The sequence below is a fragment of the Coptis chinensis genome, chromosome 9, assembly GCF_015680905.1.
Source record: "Coptis chinensis isolate HL-2020 chromosome 9, ASM1568090v1, whole genome shotgun sequence".
In the NCBI taxonomy this organism is placed as follows: domain Eukaryota; kingdom Viridiplantae; phylum Streptophyta; class Magnoliopsida; order Ranunculales; family Ranunculaceae; genus Coptis; species Coptis chinensis.
In genome coordinates this window covers 13,011,054-13,033,431 of record NC_141464.1, presented here as the reverse complement: position 1 = coordinate 13,033,431, position 22,378 = coordinate 13,011,054, and the positions used below count along the sequence as shown (strand labels likewise).

The window sequence follows — 22,378 nt, the reverse complement described above, 5'->3', positions numbered from 1 at the left end:
TTGAATCGGATGTTTTCGACCACCTAACTCTCTTCTTCTCCGGCTCAAGCTAGCGCGTCACCGCAACTCGAAGAGGAACTACCGCCACCAAACAACTTCTGTACACCCTTGAATGTAGATTTAGCTACATTATTTGATCGAGGACCCATTGCTACAAAGAAAAATAAAATAAGTATTAGTAACTATAATAAGTTTAATCAAATCTAAATCATATTCTGATTTTTAATACTACTATTATAGTTCCAAAACTTCCAAAACTTTCAAAAATTCCAACAATGATTACTTCACAACGAAACAAATGTCATAATTGGTAATGGAATCGAACTAAAACTAACCAACAAAACTAATCGAACTAATGTCATAATTGGTAATGGAATCGAACCCATTGCTACAACGAAACAAACTTCCACTAAGATTATTAAAAGAAAAATTAAACACCATTAAATTCAAATAATTTCCAATAGATAATGGAATCGAACTAAAACTAACCAACAAACTCTGGTATTAAACCAGACATTGCATTACTAATTAAATTAAGCTTCCATATATTTTTTCTACATTTCCAGCTAAATTACAATGCATTCTACATTTCAAGCTAAATTAAATTCTTTCGACATTACGATCACTACAATCACTAAGACGGATAGTTGAATAACACAAACACCCAAACCCTAAAATCACTACAAACACTCAACTCTATGTCATTCTAAATGAGAAACTTGAACACTCAACTCCTTACAAACATATTCAAACGACCTCATTGGGTTGTTTGGGCCATATACAAAACGACCTCACTGGGTCGTTTGGGGTTTTTTCAAACAAAAACAATAATTCATTTTGGTACTTCCAAACAGCGTTGCACTCACCAAAATAACAACTAACAAAACATTACGAGTAATCAAAATAACAATAACAACCATACTCATTATTCAACAATATACACAAAAAATTGATAAATTAGAGTTGAATAAAAAAGAAAATAAATTAAATTATGCACTCACTAAAATTGTTATTTGAAACTGGAGAAATGATTGTTTGCAGCAACAAAACTATTCTTGTTTGCAATGCATACCGACACTCCTTCAATAAACTCAAAATCTCTTGAGTGTTCAACCAAACTCCAAACTCTCAATCTCCACAATTCGCCCAAACACAATGTCCACAATGAGTGTTAACAAGTATGTCCACAATCAATTCAAGCTCAAACTCAAATTTTTTGTTTTGGGTGTTTTTGGTGAGAAATCGCGAGAGAGATAACCGGTTAGAGCAGGTTGTAGCCGGTATGCGTTGAGGTGGGGAGTGTATTGGGCTTTTGCTGTTGGGCTTTTGCAGTCAGAGCGAGCCGTGAAGTAGTTGAAAAACGAGACACTTGCTGAAAATCAAACTCACCTGAAAATGGAAGGTTTGAAACACAGCATTGGAGTAGCAACCTTAATAAACCCTCACCGCCACCACCATTTGAAACTGAAACCCACCAACGCAAGCAGCACGAGCAACAAATGGGCTGACCGTCTATTAAGTGACTTCCAATTCACCGACCCACTCACACCGACCAATCCGAGCTCACCCCTAATTTCAATCCTCCCACTCCCATCCCGCCACGTGTCCTTACCCATCGATTTCTACCAAGTCTTAGGTGCCGAACCCCATTTCTTATCCGACGGAATAAAACGTTGCTTCGATTCCAAAATATCACAATCCCCACAATACGGCTTCACTCAAGAAACTCTCTTAAGCCGCCGACAAATACTCCAAGCCGCTTGTGAAACTTTGACTAATTCCACCACCCGACAAGATTATAACCAAGGACTGGTTGAAAATCTTATTACGGAAGTGCCATGGGAAAATGTAGCAGGTGCATTATGTGTGTTGCAAGAATGTGGTGAGACTGAGCTTGTTATTAAAGTCGGTGAAAAGTTACTTAGAGAAGGAGGTGGTGGGAAATGGTTTAAACAAGATGTTGTTCTAGTTATGGCTTTAGCTTATGTTGATTTGTCTAGAGACGCTATGGCTTTAAGTCCGCCCGACTTTATTGAAAGTTGTCAAGTTCTTGAATGTGCTTTGAAACTCTTACAGGTCACTCTCTTCGTTTTATGCTTCATATGTATTAATTGGTACCTATCTTCTTATTATAATTTCTACTTTGTTCTCATGCAGGAGGAAGGAGCAACTAGCCTTGCACCAGACTTACAAGCACAGATTGATGAGACCCTGGAAGAGATCACCCCACGTTGTGTTCTGGAGCTTCTGGCCTTACCTCTTGACGACGAACACCACCATAGAAGGCGGGAAGAGGGCCTCCGTGGGGTGCGCAATATATTATGGGCAGTTGGAGCTGGGGGTGCTGCTGCTATTGCAGGAGGATTTACTCGTGAAGACTTCATGATTGAAGCGTTCGCACGGATGACAGCAGCTGAGCAGGTGCATATTAAACTATTAATTAATCTTTCTATCCTGAAACTTCAAATTCCTCCTCATTTCTGATCCTTTTCTCATTGTTGGTGGTACAGGTGGATCTATTTGCTGCAACTCCAAGTAATATACCACCAGAAAGTTTTGAAGTTTATGGGGTGGCATTGGCTCTTGTTGCCAAGGCATTTGTGAGTAAAAAGCCTCATCACATCCGAGATGCCGACGGCCTTTTCCTACAACTTCAGCAAACTAAGGTAACAACTCTGGGCACAGTTGTTCTTGATTACACCACCAGAGCAGACCTTGAGACAGACTATGCTTTGGAGAGGGGACTCTGTTCATTGCTTGTAGGAGAGCTTGATGAATGTCGCACTTGGTTGGGTTTAGACAATGTCAGCTCCCCTTATAGGGACCCGGATGTTGTAGAATTTGTCATGGAAAACTCAAAGGATGACGATGAAAATGATTTCCTTCCTGGGCTATGTAAGCTATTGGAAACTTGGCTCTTGAAAGAAGTGTTTCCCAAGTTCAGAGATACCCAAAATATACAGTTCAAGATTGGAGATTACTATGATGACCCTACAGTCCTGAGATATTTAGAAAGACAGGAGGGGGTTGGTGGGTCGCCGTTAGCAGTGGCAGCAGCTATTGTGAGAGTTGGGGCCAAAGCCACAGCAGTTCTTGATAATGTGAAGGCTAGCACAATCTTGGCGCTGCGAAAGGTTTTTCCGCTAGGCAACAGGAAAGAAAGTATGAAAAGTGAGGAAGATGATAGTAAGATTATCTCTTTTCCTTCTGTGGAAACAGAGGAAATTCTAGAAAATATTGATCGCGACAGTTCTGGTGGTTTAGCTGAGATATCTGGGAAAAGTAGTTTCGATGACTTAAATGATGAAGAATCAGTGACAGAAAAAACAAAAGATGCAAGTCTCATGATTATGTCTGCTGGAGTGGTTATTGCACTACTGACTTTTGGTGGTTTGAAGTATATAACTGCTAGAAATTGGCTCTCTGGTTCAAGCAAAGTCGTGCCATCTGTTGCTTCTGATGTTGTCAATGTGGGTATGGTTTATCGATACTTTTTCTCTTTTAGCTTATTTAAAGGGAAATTAAAATAGTAATTAACAAATAAAAAAACATAAAATGAAAAAAAGTAATCGACTTCTAAAGTAATGGTGAGTTGAGTTCTTGTACCAGTCACAGTTTATTTATGGAATAGCACATCTAAGAAACAACAGATGATTATAAGTAAATGCCCATTAGGAAAAGCTTCACTAGTTTCCCCTTTCTTTTACAATCATACTAATGATTTTAAGCTAAATCAAATGGACTCTATAGTCTGTCTTATGAATTTTAATGACCTGTTATTTGGCATCATTCTTTGTCATTTTTATATACATTCTTTTACGTGCCTGTTTTTTCCATTTTTCGAGCTGTACTAGGTGGTAATTAGTCTTTTCCGTTTTGGCTTATATGGTAAACCAAATTGTGTGGGCATATAACAAACAACTTAGAGAGGTTTGAATTTTCCTCGAGTCGGTTGATGTAAGGTTAAGATGTAATGACACATGTAAAAGGGAAAAGACAAAAGAAAACATTCAAACCTTTAGGAGAGGTTTTGCTGTACTTTTTTTTAATAATTTTGAAATGGAAAATGCCATTACTTTTGAAGACTTTTGATTGGGCAAGTTGTTTTTCTACAAAATGTATATATAAGGTTGGTGCCTTAGGATAGCCAATTTCTCCTGAAGACATTGCCATCGTGGACACACAGATGGTGAAACAATATATGTCGAACTTGAAATGTCGCAATAATTAACTTTTGTATCATGGAAGTATGATTTTGTTGTCCTTTGTTTTTTCTTGTCCTGCTATTCTATTACTGATTTTAAGTCTGAACAGATGAATTGAATGTGGACGCGGAGGTTACACCTCGAATGGATGCAAGGTTTGCTGAAAATGTAGTTCGCAAGTGGCAGGACGCTAAATCTCAGGCTCTCGGACCTGATCATTGTTTTGCGATATTGCCAGAGGTAAGAATACTTTTTTGTCCTATTCTATTATTTACTTTTATACTAGGTTACATTGACACGGACACGCATGTCGGTGTCCGACACGGATACGGGGTGTCGGATACGGCGAGCAGTTGAAGATCGACACGGGGACACGGATAGGAATAATTAATTAATTTTTTAATAATTATAAATTTATTAAATTAGATGGTAAATCAGAAATTCGAGGTAAATTAAATACAATATGTGTCCGTGTGTGTCCGACACGGATACGGACACGTGGATACGTATCCGACACAGATTTTTTTCAAAATATGGCGTGTCCATGTAACCTAGCTTTTATATGATTGGAGGAGGTGCAAGATGCACATAGATTATCTCCTATGAATTCACCTTGAGATTCTTGTAGTAGTAAGTATTCCACCACTAAATGGACGCCAGGTCCGACTGTAGGAGCTTGGTTGGGTTAAACATTTATCAGGTCCCCGAATTCGACTTCGAACAGTGATATGTTTGAAAAATGCTAACGTAGTATTGCGACAGTCACCATCACCTTTCTTTTAGACTGCCCATCTGCCACCATTGATTGTGCTTCAAGATGCAAAACAAACACAGTTCATTAGTTGTATTCACAATCAGTTATGGCGATGGGCTGTCACTGACTCCTACATAGTGAAGGTGGATATCACCTTAGCATTTGGTCAAATGAGTATACAATGGAAAAATGTAAGGTGAAGCAGAAAAGGAAACAATTTAGTTTTTTTATGGTAATCAGGTTTATATTGTATATCTAGAAGTTGAAACTTTGGGGAACACACCATTAAAAGTGCAAGTGGTGGAAAACTGGAAAAGTTAATGTTTCAGCTATTCTGATAAAAGTAGTCATTATTTGTTGAACAAAATAAGTATTTATATATCTTAACTACTATAAAGTGTGCACAACAAGTAACAGGGTTTTGTGTATACTGTACGACTGTTGTTACCTAAAGTCCCAATTTCACCCCTGTTCTCTGCCAATTGTACCGATTGCGTCTACACCACACAATAAACTACAAAATACTTCTTCAGTAACATTTGTCTCTTTCAAAACCACAACCCTCTCTTCTATGCTCTTCCATTGTTTTTGTGGAAAGGTCGCCCATCAGTTTCTCTATCTTAATGTCTTTATTCGTGTTAGGTAGAAATTGAGTGAGGATTCTATGATTTCTGTATTTTCCCCCCAATTTTTTATTACACTCCCTAACTAAATCAAGAAGACAAAAAACCGGTTTGGTAATGATCCGATATCTATTTTTACTATTTTAGTAGTCAGTTTCATTCCTATTTTTCTTTTAGGCCTTTAAGGTTTGTGTTAGAAGTTGTATTTGGTTTGAACCTTTGGCTCATTTAGTTCATAGGTTGGTTTCTTTAATGTTTAATATTTGTGTGTCACGGGTTTGATGATTTGATCCTGTAATGAATATATATTTCAAATAGTGGATTATAAACAAATGGTTTTGTGTCTTTGTACATTAGAAATTTTAAAGTTCCTAAAAGGTCAATCTTTGGAATTTGCCAGCTCTCCTCATGGAATTTGATCCACATGTTGGATGCTCTTCATGTTCTCTATGCTAGAGTTCTTTTTATTTATTGGACTTTTTTGGAGAGCATCCCAAATTTGTGACTTTAGGTAACAAATAATACACATGTCTTATTGTTCTTGTTAAGTGTGTGAGAGGGCTGAATTTCTTTAGACCGTATACTCTATACTCTTTTCTCTCTTCACTCTTCTCTCGATTTTCGGCTTCATTTATTTAATAAGAAAAATGTTTTAACTCTCTAGTCTCTACATTATTGGTCAATTGGTCAACTTGAAAACTTATGTTTTTCAATAATTCTTATAGTTTTCTCACATTTAGATTTTGAATGTTGAGCATCTGAGCCCATCTTTTTTTGCCCCCCTCTTAGTTTAAGGACTTCCACTGTCCTTTTGGATTGTAGGTGAAATAGTGAAAACGTAGAATAATGCTTATTGCTATCTATGTTATAGATGTTATTATGTTCAGACAATCATGATAGTTGACTTACAACATTAGAAAATCATGCAGTACACCTACATGACATTAGTGAACATATAACCTTAGTGGTGCCTTGTGTCTTTCTACATTCATGATGGTTGACCTGCCTCTGGCACACAAGGCCCGTGCTTGTTCATACACATTTGTCCGCCTTTTGGCATGTCAAATTTTGATATGCAAAACATGCATTCGAGGCTGCGATATTTTTCGTACCTATGGCATGTATCAGCGTGTGTTCTGCACATTATGTCACACTTCTCCGAAGCACAAAAGTTTCCCATTTTAAAAAAAATTGGCATTCATCTGTGGTCTCAGTTGAAGGTATCACTAAACGCTCTTCAGAAACAGTTCATAACCGACTTGTCTATCAAGGTACGGCATCTTGAGCTTCAAACATTAAATAGTACGAGAAAGTTTCTCTCTTCGGCGTGTATACATTGCATATTGCTGTACACGAATTTGATAGATCTGTCATGATAATCAGTTTAAGGCTTATTTTTCATGAAGTTAGTATGACCAACTTTTGATGTTCCACTTGATTTTGCTATCTTGAATTTGTACAAAAAGGATTGAAAATGGAACAATCTGGATCGCTTGTTAATTATGACCATTTGATCCAGCTCTAGATAGGTGCTTACTGATTCACATATAACCTATCTTATAGTAATTTTTTCGTTTGTGAAATCAAGAGTACTTGATTGTTGGCATTTGCTCTGAGTTATCTTGAGTTCCTGTTTTATCTCCTGGTTTAGCCTGACATCTTAAGATGCACTGACTAGATCTTGGAGGGCCAGATGCTGAAGATTTGGACAGATCGTGCTGTGGAAATTGCAGAGCGTGGTTGGGTCTGGGAGTACACACTATTGAGCTTGACTATTGACAGCGTGACGGTCTCATTGGATGGAAAGCGGGCCATGGTGGAGGCAACACTTGATGAAGCAGCTCGACTGACGGATATAGTCCATCCTGAGCATAATGACTCCTACAGCACGATCTACACCACAAGGTATGAGATGTCCTTTTCCAAATCAGGGTGGAGGATCGTTGAAGGTGCTGTACTGAAATCATAGTTTTGGTACTGAGGATTTTAAATGAGTCTCTCCCTGTTTCTTTTATCGTCTCATAATTGTAACTTTGTAAGTGCCACATCAATTTTTCCACAATTTTCGTATGCATTCCTTTTCCTGGGTGTTATTTATTGTCAAATCTTTTTGTTACAGAAGGTATGGTTCTCTATTGGTTTGTGCTCGTATCTGTTTTCAAAATGATTCTAGTTCTTAGTGAGGTGGTTTTTTCAAGCGAGTTACAATTAGTGGCAGGTCATACCCTGACTCGCACGTCCAAGCCAACAACCATTCACCGCCAACTGAAATGACCCGATTGCCTATCCAAGCTAAATTGCCACCCATGACTTCTCAAAACCCAACTTGAATTTCTATTACGAACGCATTTCACGATCTTGGGAATCTTATTGAACAAGCAAGTTAGTCTGCCCAATGGGCAATTGTCTTCTTTGACACGGACGTGTTTAGTTTTGATTGTCAGGTCGGGTACAAAGATTGACTTGTGGTCTTGTGGAGATATTTTTGGATACGTCATTCTATTGCCATTTCCATCTAGAAAAAGGAAGACCTTCAGAGTGTGAGTGGCTGTCTAATCGATAGGAAATGGACTCTTAAGACGGAAACTTAACGCTCTGCCTACACCAAACATACTAATAGTTGCGGTTTCTATATTCAAAGGGTTTCTTCACTGTTAAGACTGTTCACTGCCTGTTGGATTGCAAAAACGGGCACTTACAAGAGGTCCAATCTTTATCACAACTTGTTTAACCGAAGTTATCTGATCTTGAGTTACTCCATGAAACTCTTTATTTGAAAATGCAAGGTGTACATGTTGGCGCCACTAAAATTCTTCAAATCTCACCGGAGTACAGTCATGCAACCGAAAATTAACCCGATGCCAAGCCCAATGATAGAATGGGACATTTGATCCGTTTTGCCCAGTTGTTTGAGTTGGGTGAATGTATGTTCATACAACGAACAACTGAAAAAGAAACTACATGTCTAAATAAGTTGAGCAATTCCCTTTGCACTGTTATGGAATTTTTCTGATACAAGGTGATTTTCACCTTGCACTGTGAATGCTCTAAGCTCTTAATAGCTGGCAATCAGGCACATGAAGTCATGAACACAGGTCCACATGTCTCTTCTGTGGGCTTGAACTTGAATCTTAAACCCGTTTGTTCTCATATGCAATACAGAGCTGATTTTCATCTTGTTTCACTCTAAGAACAGATCCCTATTTCATCAATGGAAACAACTAAATTGAGATTCTTATAATTTCACCTCTTCACTTGTTTCCTTTTACCGTCCATGGTAAACTTGGAACGAGAATCACACTGAACCGAGTGAACAGGACCGCAATTTTTATTTTTAATTTCTTTTGTTTCATACTTCATTTTTTCAAATGTTGACGCAGACAAAACACTAACATGAGAACATCTTCAGTAATCTAAGCAAGATCTGACAAACCAGTCAGTAAAACTTCAATCAAGTGACATGCTGCTGATTTGGATCATTGGCTCGTCCGCCACAGGAATAAATTTCAGGTTTGCAAATTGAATGATCTGCTTGGTCAAAGTAAATACCACACACATTAAAGTACGATATAGAGGTGCAAAAATCTTCATCTGATTTTTTTCTGTTAGATTAGCGGCTGCCAAAAAATTAATAACATCTGTGTTTTGCAGTAGGGTCCTCTCCTATATATGACTCGTCGTCAAAAACACAGCTCTATATTGCGCAGCCTGCAATGCTATATGGCGTCTATGTGCAAGCTTTACATGAGGGAGGATAAGCTGTGTTTCCAACTGTAGGATTTCTCGCTAGTGGGTGCAAAGCTGAGGCCAAACATCTCCTTGAGAGCATTTCCTGGCTCAACAAACCCAATTAACTTCGCCACAAGGGAAGCACATTCATTTATGTGTTCCATGTTTTCTGTGTCAGTAAAGAGGTGTCGAACCAGCTGAAGTCTCCTCTGCTTCGTGTTCAATTCAATACCCCATCTCTCGTAGAGGCTCTCTCTCTCCTTTTCTGAAAGCCTTTTCTGCATTCGCTTGCATAGCATCTCCCTCTCTCTGCGAAGGGCTCTCGTGCTGCATTTCCAAACTGAATGTTAGACTGATTTATTGGTGAAATAAGACGTAATCAAAGACCAAAAAAAAACACTAGAAAAATTTGAACTTTGAGTCTGAAGTCTCGGTACAAGTTAAAGGTTGTCGACTTCAATATTTTGATGCATGTCTATTACTATTAGAGACAAAAAAGTGGTGCTTGTAACTTCTGCTGCTAGAAAAGAAAAGATAAACTTAGTAGAAGATGGTACCTGGAAGCTGGTGCGATGGAACTGCTATGTCCCCACGAGAATTTGCCCTTAAGAAAAGACAACCTCCTGAGCTCTACCTCTATGTAAATGCTGTCTGTGGGGTCGCCTTTGAATAGCAGGATAAAGTAGGTTCTGTGGACCAATGAGACATTGCAGGTCTGCCAAAGTTCAATTATCTCTCTTTGCTGCCTCCTGAACTCTGTAATCCTGCTTGAGGGAGATTCAGGATCATCATGCATAGGATCCAAACCCACATCCTTGCGAGTGTTTCCAAATTCACTAACCCGTACTTCATTTTCTTGACCCTACCATGCATAAGATTATAAGAAATCAAAAGGAAACACCAGATGTAACTATGTAAGTCTCAATTCATTTAGTATAGATTTGTTTTCGTACTTTCACTTATACAAAGAAAATCTAAAGTATCATTGTTCTATATTATCCATCTATTTTCAAGAAGAATCTATATCAACTAGCGCAAGGAATGTGCTATGTTGCCCACACATACAAACTTGTATTGGATGACTAAATTCCCAACACTAAGATTGCAATTCGAAAGTAAATTACCATTATAGCAATGTTATCCATATCTACTTTGATGTCAGACATTTACTTTCATGATTTTTAGTTATTCACTGTGACCTTGTCTGTAATTATCATTCAAATATCTCACACACAAGAAACATTTATTGCAATGTTTCATTCACGTGCAATACACATGCATTTCTACTACTGTACATCTATGCTGGTAATGTTTGTTTGTTTTTTTTCTAATTTTTATTTCTTTTGGAGTTGGAGGGGGGGAGGGGAGCAAAGGATGTTTCTACAGGTAGGTTTTGAGCTTGTGCTGTACGTGATTTTGGTAACTTCTTTCCCACATCCCCATTTTAGCCAGATTGCAGTAGGTGGGTTTACAAGTCATAACTATATGTATCTGGCAAGTTTTTTCGATGGATCAGAGGCCTTTCTTCTATTCCCCAGGAACTATAACTCTTATAAAGCAAGAGAGCAGAAGTAAAAGTGTGTAAAGGGTATAGAGGTATATCTGGTCAACAAAGTTAACCAGAGCCATCAGAAGACAAGTGTTTCAAATTTCACAAAATTGCAAGTAACTTCTAATTCTCATGATTAGATGGTAGCAAGATCTAAATAATTACCTGGCTATTGACGAGTTGTTCATCATACTGCAGTTTAGCCATTTCCTTCAGTCCTGTAACAAAACTATGGATGCTAGTGATATCGTCTTCAGCTGAGATATTGGGATCCTCTTCTTTTAGCTCATCTAAAGAAGCACTGTGTTCTGAAAGATTAGAATCTTCTATCGACGATTTCTCATTCTTGGCATCATACTTCAATGCAGAGAACTTCTTTCTTGAACGATTTGGTCTTCCAGGGAAATCCTTCTCAAATCCATTTGGTGGTGTGCTGACATTCTGATTTACCTCTTGGAAGTATGGAGGAGATGTGATACTCATTAGTGATTCTCTGCTTCTTTGAGTTAACTGCACGCTACTGGATCTCGATAGATCTGATGCCACAGGCGAAGGAGATGACTCTTCAGGATACGGATTAACAAGACAGTCTATGGTTTTCTGTACATCCTGAAGTTTCAGCTCAAGTGCACCATATGCTGATTCAGTATGAACATGCATCAATTCATCTCCATTTGGCAGTGATGATACTGATTCCCTATGTGTTGCATCTCCATTCCCAGTCACTGTACTTTCACTTTCTGCAGGTAATGAAGCATTGAACTCAATATCTTTGTTTGTGCTTGATTCTTCCACCTCGATACATCGAACTTCTTTGCAGAGGTCTTCAAATTCTTCTCTTGTGCCTTGTACGTTGTCCTCCCAACCTTGACGCGAATCAGGTCCTGCAAATTTAATTTGTAGATTGAGGACAGTGTAGAGGTACCATCAAATTCCCTCTAGGTTTGTCAATGCTGCAGGTACTAAAGTTGAATTTGACCCACATACATTGGGTCATACCTGATATTTCTGTCAATGAATTGTCATCTTCCCATGCATTCTGCAGAACTGATTTTGGTGGTTTATCAATCACTGCCTAGAAAGATGAAAAATAACAAGAATTAGCTGTTTAGTCCTAGACATGAATTGCTCAAACAGAATAATTAAGGGAAATACCACATGTCTAGAAGCTTTATCATCTCCAACCACTTTCAGCAAATCCTCAAGCCGTGATTGAGCAAGATCTCGTTGCCGTGTCAGCTCTTTTATCTCTTTCTCCATCTGCAGAAGGTAATCTAACAATAACAACATGACCTATTTTTTGGCATGTCCTTTCTTACATGCATGAGCTTATGCTTATGCAGCAAAGTAAATCGAAGCAGGTTGGCAAGTAAGAAATTCAATCATATTTCTGGAATAAAGAACCACGAGGAAATACAGTACTCGTCTCACACAGACAAAAGAGACAAACTTGTTATGTGTATGCCTAATTGCCTATATTCTTAAAGAGCGTAAAAGCTATTACTGACCTTTTCAATCTGACGATCTTTATCCCTCAATAGTGCTACACTATTGGACTTTGCAGGAGTTGGTATTGGACATCTTAACTCACTCTCAAGTCTAGCAAGCTCTTTTTGCAAATGCTTTACCAATGCCTTATCTGACATAACCACATTTACATGTGCATTTGTGGCCACTTCTTTTGCACAACTGGCAAATAACAGGGTATTTCTTGTTTGTTCAACATGGCTTTGTGCCGGGCTGATTGTGCATATGATAGCAGTTCTTGCATTTCCTCCCAAGGAAGGTTGCAGTATCCGTGTAAGCTTAGAGTCTCTGTAAGGAACATGTGCATTCCTTCCCTTGCTGTTTACAGTGAAAAAAAAACGACCAATTAGTAGCATAATATTTCTACGTCGCTAAAGTTTTCTAAGAATGAAAGAACAGCCAAAAGAAATATTCAAATTTGAAATATATTGATTATCATAATGAAATTGCAACCATGCAACAGTTCTACATCAGTTCCAACTCAAAACAGCTAAACAGAGCTACAATTAAATGATATAGAAAAGTCAGGAGAACTGTAGGTAATGAACATGAGGGCAGCATCCTAATCCTTTTCAAACGTCTGCTAAAGCTATTATATAGAATTTCACTTTTCTCCGGGTTATAAGCCATAGACAATGTGACACTGTAAAACAAGCGAAGATCTAGGGATGAGATTCTTATCCATTCTATTATATACCTTCAACGTATGTGTGCAATTCCACCAAACAATGCTTAAACACGATATCATTTAAGTCTTCAACAATGCAGTACCTTTTGATTCCTCCAACGAAATAGATGATATCTAAGTGATCACAGATAAATTTTTTCCATGGCTAGCCTTTCAGGCTTCGTATATAATTTTAAAAGTTTGATGTTTCCATGCCTAAATGTCACTATGCTTTCTTTAACTGCAGAACCAAGCTGAATTGGTTTCTATCTTCCCGAGTCTTCGGTTGAACTTATCCAAAATTTTATACAAACTTAGATTCAATTTGATGTTTCAGGCTTAACCACCAAGTTAATGCTTTGCTCATACACTATACATTTTGCGTCTAAGTTCTCAAATTGTGGTGAAGACTTATGCCTTGTATTTGAAAGAGTTTGTACCTAAATTCCAGCCCCTCAACTATGAATTTCTCGGGTTAAATAAAAAAATCTGCCTCAAGGATGAAAAGTTTTGATCTCAGGGCTCGCACATATTATTGTTCAATTTATGACGTAGACCATCTAACTAGGAAGGATGGGGATTCAGGTAGCATGCGTTTGGTTCACTCAAACACACCCACTTCAAGTCAACAAAAACTGTTTATGGCCTTCATGAACCATGGGTTGGCTGGAGCCCTGGCTACACAAATACTAAATAAATTTAGAGATAATTTCATTTTGCACAACAAGAAACTGGGCTGAAGGGTAAAACAAAAGAAAGAGAAAGAAGTTTAATATATTTGTTTTGTAAAGTTTAGTAGTCAAATTGTCTCTAACTGATAGCAGAAATATTTACTTTAAAAAATATGGAAAAGTAATTAAAGAAAATAGGCAAGAGAAATCACAAAGTAAATGAATACCTTAGCTTGCGGATTACGGTTCCCAGGGTGAGCAAACTTCGATTTATGTGACACCCTTCTTTTAATCTTGTACCTGCTGATAATGCCTGAGATGCACGCTCACTCCCTGCTAGATCAACAAAATTCTGTACACAAGGACAACTCAGTATTATTGTATTAATCTTTTGCTTTTGTGTTCTTTTAGCTTTGAAAAATAATAATAATATATATATATAATAATAATTAATTAATTAATTAATTAAAAAAAAAAACAGATATACTGTTTTCATTCGTACCACACTAGCTGAAAGAGTGCTTGAATTGTCCTTGCCCAGGAACTCAAGAGCAGAACTCTCTATTGTCTGCAGAAAACCCACCCACCACCATTATAGTTAGAATTCCATACGAATATTTTGAAGGTGTGAAATTAATAATTTTCCCTGACATAAAAGAGTTTACCAATCTGAGAATCTGATGAGATCTAGAGCTTGCTTCGTTTAATAGGGTCTCTCCTATCTGCCTTTGAGCTACAAAAGTAATGCACACGCATTACGGATTTGCAATAAAAGTAAATCACATAAAACCAGGAATAGCGCAGAACACCTATACCTTCACACACTGAAAGAAGCTGCTTCAAATGGTTCCAGTCCCTCAGGGTTTCCTCAGTGAGTTTCTCCACAATAGTGCCTTTCTATTGTGCTTACAATGTAAAAGTTAGTAGCATGAGTGAATGCACATTCTCAGGAAAAATTAAAATTAATTACCTCTGGGTCGTCTAGAAGCCTAAGCGGTGAACTATCTTTACTTAAAAGATCTCGAACAGCTTCATTATAGATCTCTGTCGCAGAGAACTTCAAAACAAATGCTCTTTCTTCATGCTACAAGAAGGAAAACCACTCTGTTAGGAAGCCATAAAATATGATGTACTCATAGCCAAAAACAGGACATGAATGAAATCAGTATCTTCATTACCCTCTTGATATACTGGAATATATCAGCTACTGTATATGCAGTAATTCCAGTCATCGTGTACGTTTTTCCACTGCTTGTTTGTCCATAAGCAAAAATGCTAGCTGAGTAATCAAGTTGTTTGGGAAAAATTCACTTGTCAATGGTGGATAGTGTTAAGGTATGGTGTTAACCAAGTAATATACAAATGGCACAGGTGAATGCGTTACTCACAGTTAATACCACTGACGACTGAGAGAGCAACGCTCTTGGCTGCTTCCTCATACACCTGCCTTGTTGTGCAGTGGCCCTGGAATACTCGGTCTAACCCACAAAAATAGGCCAAGAACAAAAATCAGAAGTCAAACAATAAAAATCCACCATAAGACATATCTGAATAAAAACTTTGTTCATTAAGATTGTTTCAAATCCCAATCACAGAACAAAAACCACCCAATGAGTGTCATTATCCTCTCAAATACTGTATGTTTAGATCTCAAAACTTTGTTGGCTAAAAATAAAAAACCAAATTTCTCTATCCAGTAAAATGCTATGGCATAACAATCACTTCAAAATTACACACCCATTGTCAGATCTAGATTCAAAAATTCACATACAATGAAGGGTTCCTTATTTCCTTACCAAATGTATAAGCAGTCGGATAGTTGTACCGCTCTCCAAGAGTGTTCCGATATATAACAGCGTTATCATTAATACATTCCCAATCCGATACATCATTCCTGGCCGTCTCCCTATCATTCAAAGGCCTCAATCTCACTGTAACCAAGATCTTCTCCTGAGGCGATACACTCTCGTACTCGCTCCCCGTCTCCCACCCCTTCTGCTCTTCTTCCCCATCAACTACCCCCATCTCTTCCTGTGTTCACATTACAACCACAACAAACAGAATAAACCTCATTCTTTCACTAAAATACAATATCCCACAAACCCAACAGGCAATAAAAATAAACAATAAAAAAGAAAAAGAAAAAAATCCCCTCACACCAACTTTTTCTGCTCTATGTAATGAGAACAAACACAATGGTACCCAAAAGTCATAAGCACAAAATAAACAAACATATACATAAAAAGATAGGCCCTCTCAAAATCTAAGACAGTTAACAAACTAATAAGGTGGTTGCATTCATTATACCACATACAATTATAAACAACCTTTCCAATTAATGACCCCACCCCACACCCATAATCTCCTGCACCAACAATATTAATAATTAACAAGTACTCACCTTTTTTTTTTGCTTAAACTAATCATAAAGCATATCTAATAAGACTAGTTATATTAAAGTAATAATGAGTAATAAAGAGCTTTAAAGCAATGCCAAATGCCAAATGTGGGGACCTTATTATTATTATATTCCCTTATATATAACTTAAGAAAGAAGATTAGAAGAAACTTTACTTACCAAAGAAATCATTACAGTCCACCACGGCTGTTATAGCTTATGCTTGAAAACCAAGTAATTCCAAATGCTTCTTTATCCATCCTATATTTTCAGATATATTAAGTAAAAGTAATAAACTTAAAAATGTAGTGCAACACTTATTAGCTAGAAAGGGTAAAATAGATGAAGATTGAAAATGTGAAAACAATATATATAATGAGGTCGGAAGCTCACATTTTGTTTAAAAGTAAACCGTATCTCGATCTGGACTTTTGGAGTCTAGTCTTTCAAGTGTGAAGACTATTACATTCTTCTTCAGTTATATATTTGTTTATCCTTAATTTTCAGGTTTGAAAAAGGTACGTTGTGAGTTGTTACTGTTTTGACATCTGTACCACTCTCTTTTTCTGATCTGGTCATGTGCTTAAAGGCCCATTACCTTCATTCTTCTAAGGTAGAATGGTAGATAAGCCTATTATTCTCTTTAGAGGACAATAATGTGGGTCCAAAGTGATACAAAATGAGTGTTTCGAGAGTTCGATTGAATTACAAGGTCCTAAAAAGTAGAATGTTGTCTTGAATTCTATTCATCCTGTGGTCCTAAGACAAAAGCTTTGGCTGTTAGGGGTGTTACGATGCGCCTCAAAATAATTACTTTTGTAACTAAAAACATAAAATTAAAGTGGTTTGGTGGTGATGGGGATAGGGGAGGGAGAAAATTGGCTTTTGCATAACTATCTACAAATGAATTATGCTCGAGATTCAAGCTAACCTCACAGTGGCATTGTGGCAAAAAAAAATTACAATGTTTTGATGTAATGCAATGGTCTTACGGATGCGTCCCATATTTCCCATACTTTTTCCGAGTGCTCAAAATCTCCCTAGTCCTACCAAATACATATGCCAAAGTCCATCCAATAAATTCTTTCACCTAGGGATATAATTATGAGGGCTTCTTCAGTGCGGGAGCTGTATTTCTACGCACGTTTTTGGGCCACTCATTTTACAACTTACAACCGGTTGTTTAGGTGGCATTAAAGGGGGTAAAAAAGGTATATCACTCCGGATTATTAGCGGAAAAAAAAAAGAAATTAGATATACTCCCACGTCCCACTTCAGAAAATCATACGAGAATAAGAAAATTATAGTGGGAATTTTCTCTTCGATTCTGCGTGTGTCTTTAGATGGTAAAGTAATGCAGAAATTTCTTCTTCCTGTTCTCCTTTAGATGGTAGAACCATTGGATAGTCGGACTACTTGATTTACTTATTTGATTTGACTTCTGTAGTATATTAAAATGCAAAAGCCATTTATCAGTTCTCAGTGGCGAGTCAATTATTTATCAGTAGAAAGGCAAACACACTTTATTTTGAATTTGGAATATGTTATCCATAAATTTCATAAGTATATGATGATACCAATACTCATTGACACATATTTTTAATTCATTTCGTACACTCACCTACCACACTGAGTCTAGTTCGACATAGATGTTTTTACCTCTAGGACGTAACAATTATCTGAAACTAGATGGACAAGAAAAAGAGTGGGGAGCAAGACAAGTGACCTGGTGGTTGGATTTCTGTTGGGTGGAGGGGATCTCTATTTAGTGGGGGTGCAATATCCATTTGTGGATACTTAGTTTTTGGCAAGAAATGACTTCCTTCAGTCAAACGAAAAAGGTGATCACCAATGTGGGAATTTCAAGCTGGTCACCCAGAGGTAGTTTGTCCATTTCCAAGCCTTCTGAAGTGAAGATTCCAAGCCTTTTAACGGTTTTTGCAGTGGTTATTGTGACTCCAAAACTAGATTTCTGCATCACCATTTTAGGGCTAAGAACAGTATTATGGGGAGTTTATGTCTTCCATGAATTAGCGATAATGTTCTTTGTTAGCTGATTTGGGACATTTACGACTTTAATAGGTTCCATGATTTGGATTGTGCCATTGTCTGGTCTTTTAGAAGAAGGTGTTGACATTTTTCGTATTCTTGGTTTGCTTAGTTAGTTTGACTTTCTTGGTGGTGGTGTGACTTCTTTATGCTTGGTTAGAGTTGTTTGGGGTTCTCACAAGTAGCCCTCTAGGTCTTTGTTCCTATGTTGGTTTCAACGAGAAAAAAAGGTACTTCTCTAGGTGAGAACGATTCTATTTAAACGGATTGGTGACAACTCCCTACAGATTTCTTGGTGTAATTAAAAGTTTTATATGTCTAATCCATTTGATGCTAATAAGAATCCAAATAGGATCAATAATCAAATCTTTCTTCACATGACCTTATCGACGTTGTATAGTGGTTAACCCTAAATGTTTCAACACAAATGGCTTGTTGAAATTTCACTTTTTCACAAAGTAGGTAACACCCTCCCTTTCATAAAAGTTTAGCTGTATAAATTGCAGCAAAAGCGAAAACCATATGAAATTTGAATAAAACTTTGTTGAGTGGTAAAGGTAGAGAGGGTTTAGTTGAAAACATATTATTATAAAACTTTGTTTTGGGGGGTTCAGCCTCTCATTCAATGCAATAACGTTCAAACGTAAGTACGCTTAAAGAAAAGCAAAAGGGTTGCCAAAATTATTATAGGAAAGGGAACTAAAAAGTGACTCGCATGCCTGTGGAGTAGAGAGATGATCTACATGTGGTGGAGAGTGAAACTATTGTACTGTCCTTATCTCAGGATGTCATAGCTTTTAATTCGCAAGTTGCCTTGGTATCTTCTAAAAGTCTATATATAACACCTTTCATATAAATTTGAAGGCATTGTCCTTTTTCTTGAAATAGGAATGAATGTTGGTCATCCTTAATTCTCTGTTGCAGGTCAAGTGTTATATGAAGCAGTTACTTTCAGGGCTTGAGCATTGTCACAGCCGAAGTGTTCTACATCGTGGCATCAAGGGTTTAGATCTTCTTATTGACAATGAACAAGTACTTAAAATAGCTGACTTTGGATTGGCTTCCTTTTATGATCCTGACTAGAGGCATCCCATGACTAGTAGAGTTGTCACCCTATGGTACCGCCCCCCCTGAGCTCCTATTGGGAGCCACTTTTTATGATGTTGGCGTTGACCTCTGGAGTGCTGGATGCATTTTGGGTGAGTTGCTTGCTGGGAAGCCCTTAATGCTAGGACGGAAGGAGGTACTACAAATCTACAACCTTTTAGTTTTCCAATTCCTATTTGTTGAGGTACTTTTAAGCGTTCCATTCTTTAGATGGTTTCTGTTGTTTTAAGTATGGATTTGTAATAGGTTATATTACAAGGATCATCTTCTTTGAATGTTTAAGATGCTTGAATGAGTTTACTATCTCTTTAATTGTTGTTTAGATAACCAATACGAAATTACATTATAATCTTAAACTGATATATATCTTAACCAATAATTCAATAATTTTTCTCAGTACGTCATCAGAGTTTAAACTTAACCTATCAGTGGATTGGAGGTCACCGATAGTATTTGTGAGCCTAGGTGCTCTACTAGTTGTCCTAATATTACTCAAGCTTTAACTTATAACTCGGTGTATAAGCAAGTTGTAGGAATGCCCCTTAACTAGGAAAACTCTACTCATTAGCAGAGATTAAATCATTCTCTGGCAAAACTCAATTGAACGTTTAATTTCTTACTGAAAAAATAATTGAATTCCTACGTTTCCATATCACCACCATTGAATGGAAGACAACTGCTTTTCATAGTTGTTTCATTGAATAGACTCATTTGTTTAGTTCGGGATATATAGCCTCATTGAAATTGGTGAAGTATTGCCAGATTCTTTAACCATTTCAATAGCCATCCCATATTTTATTAGCAAATTTACATTCCCATAAGAGGCTTCATATCTTGCTGGTAACAAGGACATCTCAGCTCAATGCTATTTTGACACAATAACACCTATGCTTTTAGCAGCAAAGCTTGCATGTTCTGTCCGATTTGTATACTTCTGGGAAGTAAAAACATATTTGTGATGAATATGGTGGTTCCACACTTTGTTCCACATTCCAACTTTACCTCTGAGCTCTCTGCATTTTATAGATAAATGTTAGCAGTGTATTACTTTAAAACTCGTCTCATAGAATAGCTTCAGTACTAGTAGAGTCTCTTCATTCAAAACAAAGTCTTCTATTATATACCAATAGAAAAGCTATAGTGCACGGGGTGTATCGGTGCAGAGGATTCTCAGCCACTCATGTTTAATATCATGAACGGGTGAATAAGTTTCTCATATAGGGGGGAAAGGGTAACACAGAAACACAGCAGCAATTTTCTCTCTCAACCTTAACTTCTACCTCTTGAATGTCAAGACCATATTTACTAGAATTAGTCATTCATATACTTCAAATTGGTTGCATGTTTGTCTCTGTGTTATCAAGAAAATTAAAAGTCGATAAAAAAAATAATGACAAAGTTAAAAATAACAAGAAAAATATAATATAAAATCTCTCCTCAAACATTTAGAAATCCTTATGAGTAAAAGAAAATTATTCATTTGCATGAGTGACTCTTTAATACATTGTTATTATATCTTGATGGAGTAGTTGTGAAATTTTCCTTATTTTCTTATAAACATTTCATATGATCTGACCTTTTATTTTCCATTTTAGGTGTCTTTTTTTTTGTCTATAAATGTGTGCAAGATCTAGTTGAGAATGAGTGGTCAGAAGATGTTTGGTGCAAATAATATTAAAAGATATGTTGAGTGAGTTGGAAGTCTCACTATTCTGTTGCTTTTAATGTTCTCATCTACACTTGAGTTTCTATACCTATCTAGATCCGAAATTCCCATCCGGAAGTGGGTTTTACTTGATCAGGTTCGCTAAAAAACTGTGGCACTTGTTAGTCGTGAATGGTTCAGAAAAAGCAGTATAGTTCCTCTCATGGAGAGGTTTTATGATCCTACATTAGGTATATTTGGATGAACATTTTCTCATACACTGTTGGCATGTTTTTTTTAATGATTTAATATTTTATTTATTTAATTTTTATTATTATTAATTTTTAGTTATGTTTAATCTATATCATCTGTCAGATTTGATATTGAATGCATTTTGGCTTGCTTTCAGGAGAAGTCCTGTTGGATGGTGAGAATATTAAGAGTCTTAAACTAGAATGGTTAAAAAACCAAATGAGACTGGTCACACAGGAGCTTGCTTTACTAAGTTTGAGCATTAGAGATAACATTGCGTACGGACGATCTGCCACGCCAGATCAGATCGAGGAAGCTTCTAAAACAACGCATGCACATACATTTATCAGCTCCCTTGAGAAGGGCTATGAAACACAGGCAGAATATATGTGATATTTTCTTCTGTTCAAAATTTTTTCAACCTTGATGAAAATTATACAAGTAAAGGCATTCATTGAACTCTTGTATAATATATTTGAAAAGTAAGGGCTATGAAACACAGGTAGAATATATGTGATATTTTTTTCCAAATTCAAATTTTTTTTCAACCTTGATGAAAATTATACAAGTAAAGGCATTCATTGAACTCTTGTATAACTATATTTGAAAAGTAAAGATGCAACCCACGACTCATTTTCCATCTTGACAATATACAAAATATCAACTTGTGAAGTCCTAGAATTATAGATATTCCCGTCTCGTTAAGAGTGCAATAAAAAAAAACTCGAAAACACTCACAAAGAACACCCCCAGAACCTCTGAGTGGGGAGCTCTTAAACAATGACTATTATCATAGCAAAGTCATGTATCTTAATGCTTGGTATTAAGTTATTAATGGAAGAATTATTCTTTTGTTGATATTCCTCTATTTTTATGCATTTTAGGTGGGCGAGTGGGTTGGCATTAACGGAAGAACAAAAGATTAAACTTTTCGTTGCCCAGAGCAATGCTTTCAAATACATCTATTCTTCTTCTTGATGAGGTGACTGGTGGCCTTGACTTTGAAGCAGAAGGGGCTGTTCAGGAGGCTCTAGATATTCTCAGGTTGGGGCGATCAACTATTATCATAGCTCGACGTCTTAGCCTAATAAGAAATGCTGACTATATAGCCATGATGGAGGAAGGACAACTTGTTGAAATGGGTACCCATGAGGAACTGTTAGCCATCGATGGCTTGTATGCAGAGTTACTTAAATGTGAAG

At 37.0% G+C, this 22,378-nt stretch overlaps 2 protein-coding genes and 1 long non-coding RNA gene across 8 annotated transcripts; 2 read left to right on the top strand and 1 right to left on the bottom strand.

Moving 5' to 3' along the window:
- Positions 1–1,368: 1,368 nt before the first annotated feature.
- Positions 1,369–7,703, top strand: ARC6 (Chaperone DnaJ-domain superfamily protein). 3 transcript variants are annotated; one of them, XR_015209388.1, is made up of 5 exons: positions 1,369–2,076; positions 2,158–2,421; positions 2,511–3,470; positions 4,315–4,445; positions 7,261–7,703. XR_015209388.1 is itself a non-coding variant. In XM_086584842.1 (5 exons), exons 1-5 carry the CDS (start codon positions 1,396–1,398, stop codon positions 7,258–7,260), a joined length of 2,067 nt encoding a protein of 688 aa, XP_086440968.1. In that variant the 5' UTR covers positions 1,369–1,395; the 3' UTR covers positions 7,261–7,703. The 3 variants fall into 3 exon arrangements, 2 of the variants coding, with proteins under 2 accessions (XP_086440968.1, XP_086440967.1); XM_086584842.1 differs by having other exon boundaries at positions 2,511–3,474; positions 7,234–7,703; XM_086584841.1 differs by having other exon boundaries at positions 1,370–2,076; positions 2,511–3,474.
- A 1,449-nt stretch (positions 7,704–9,152) lies between these two features.
- On the bottom strand, positions 9,153–16,702 carry LOC147474823 (kinesin-like protein KIN-7F). 2 transcript variants are annotated; one of them, XM_086584839.1, is made up of 16 exons: positions 16,517–16,702; positions 16,304–16,384; positions 15,522–15,756; positions 15,114–15,203; positions 14,904–15,004; positions 14,696–14,809; positions 14,541–14,622; positions 14,391–14,458; positions 14,228–14,293; positions 13,953–14,077; positions 12,369–12,705; positions 12,016–12,120; positions 11,860–11,935; positions 11,026–11,744; positions 9,869–10,173; positions 9,153–9,638 (listed from the first exon to the last, which is right to left on the bottom strand). In XM_086584839.1, exons 2-16 carry the CDS (start codon positions 16,313–16,315, stop codon positions 9,323–9,325), a joined length of 2,751 nt encoding a protein of 916 aa, XP_086440965.1. In that variant the 5' UTR covers positions 16,316–16,384; positions 16,517–16,702; the 3' UTR covers positions 9,153–9,322. The 2 variants fall into 2 exon arrangements, with proteins under 2 accessions (XP_086440965.1, XP_086440966.1); XM_086584840.1 differs by lacking the exons at positions 16,304–16,384; positions 16,517–16,702 and adding an exon at positions 15,883–16,015.
- LOC147474824 (uncharacterized) lies at positions 10,101–10,976 on the top strand. Of its 3 annotated transcripts, none has more exons than XR_015209391.1 (3): positions 10,101–10,225; positions 10,667–10,697; positions 10,850–10,976. It is a non-coding gene; the product is annotated as an uncharacterized LOC147474824 (long non-coding RNA). The 3 variants fall into 3 exon arrangements; XR_015209389.1 differs by having other exon boundaries at positions 10,667–10,773; XR_015209390.1 differs by having other exon boundaries at positions 10,131–10,225; positions 10,661–10,773.
- Positions 16,703–22,378: the final 5,676 nt, after the last annotated feature.

Coding starts and splice junctions, on each gene's coding strand:
- ARC6 (XM_086584841.1), top strand. CDS start 1,396: ATGGAAGGTTTGAAACACAGCATTGGAGTAGCAACCTTAATAAACCCT. Junction 2,422..2,510: donor GGATGACAGCAGCTGAGCAG/GTGCATATTAAA, acceptor TTGGTGGTACAG/GTGGATCTATTTGCTGCAAC. Junction 3,475..4,314: donor TTCTGATGTTGTCAATGTGG/GTATGGTTTATC, acceptor AAGTCTGAACAG/ATGAATTGAATGTGGACGCG.
- LOC147474823 (XM_086584839.1), bottom strand. Junction 14,459..14,540: donor GCTTCTTTCAGTGTGTGAAG/GTATAGGTGTTC, acceptor TTACTTTTGTAG/CTCAAAGGCAGATAGGAGAG. Junction 11,745..11,859: donor TTCATTGACAGAAATATCAG/GTATGACCCAAT, acceptor TTAAATTTGCAG/GACCTGATTCGCGTCAAGGT.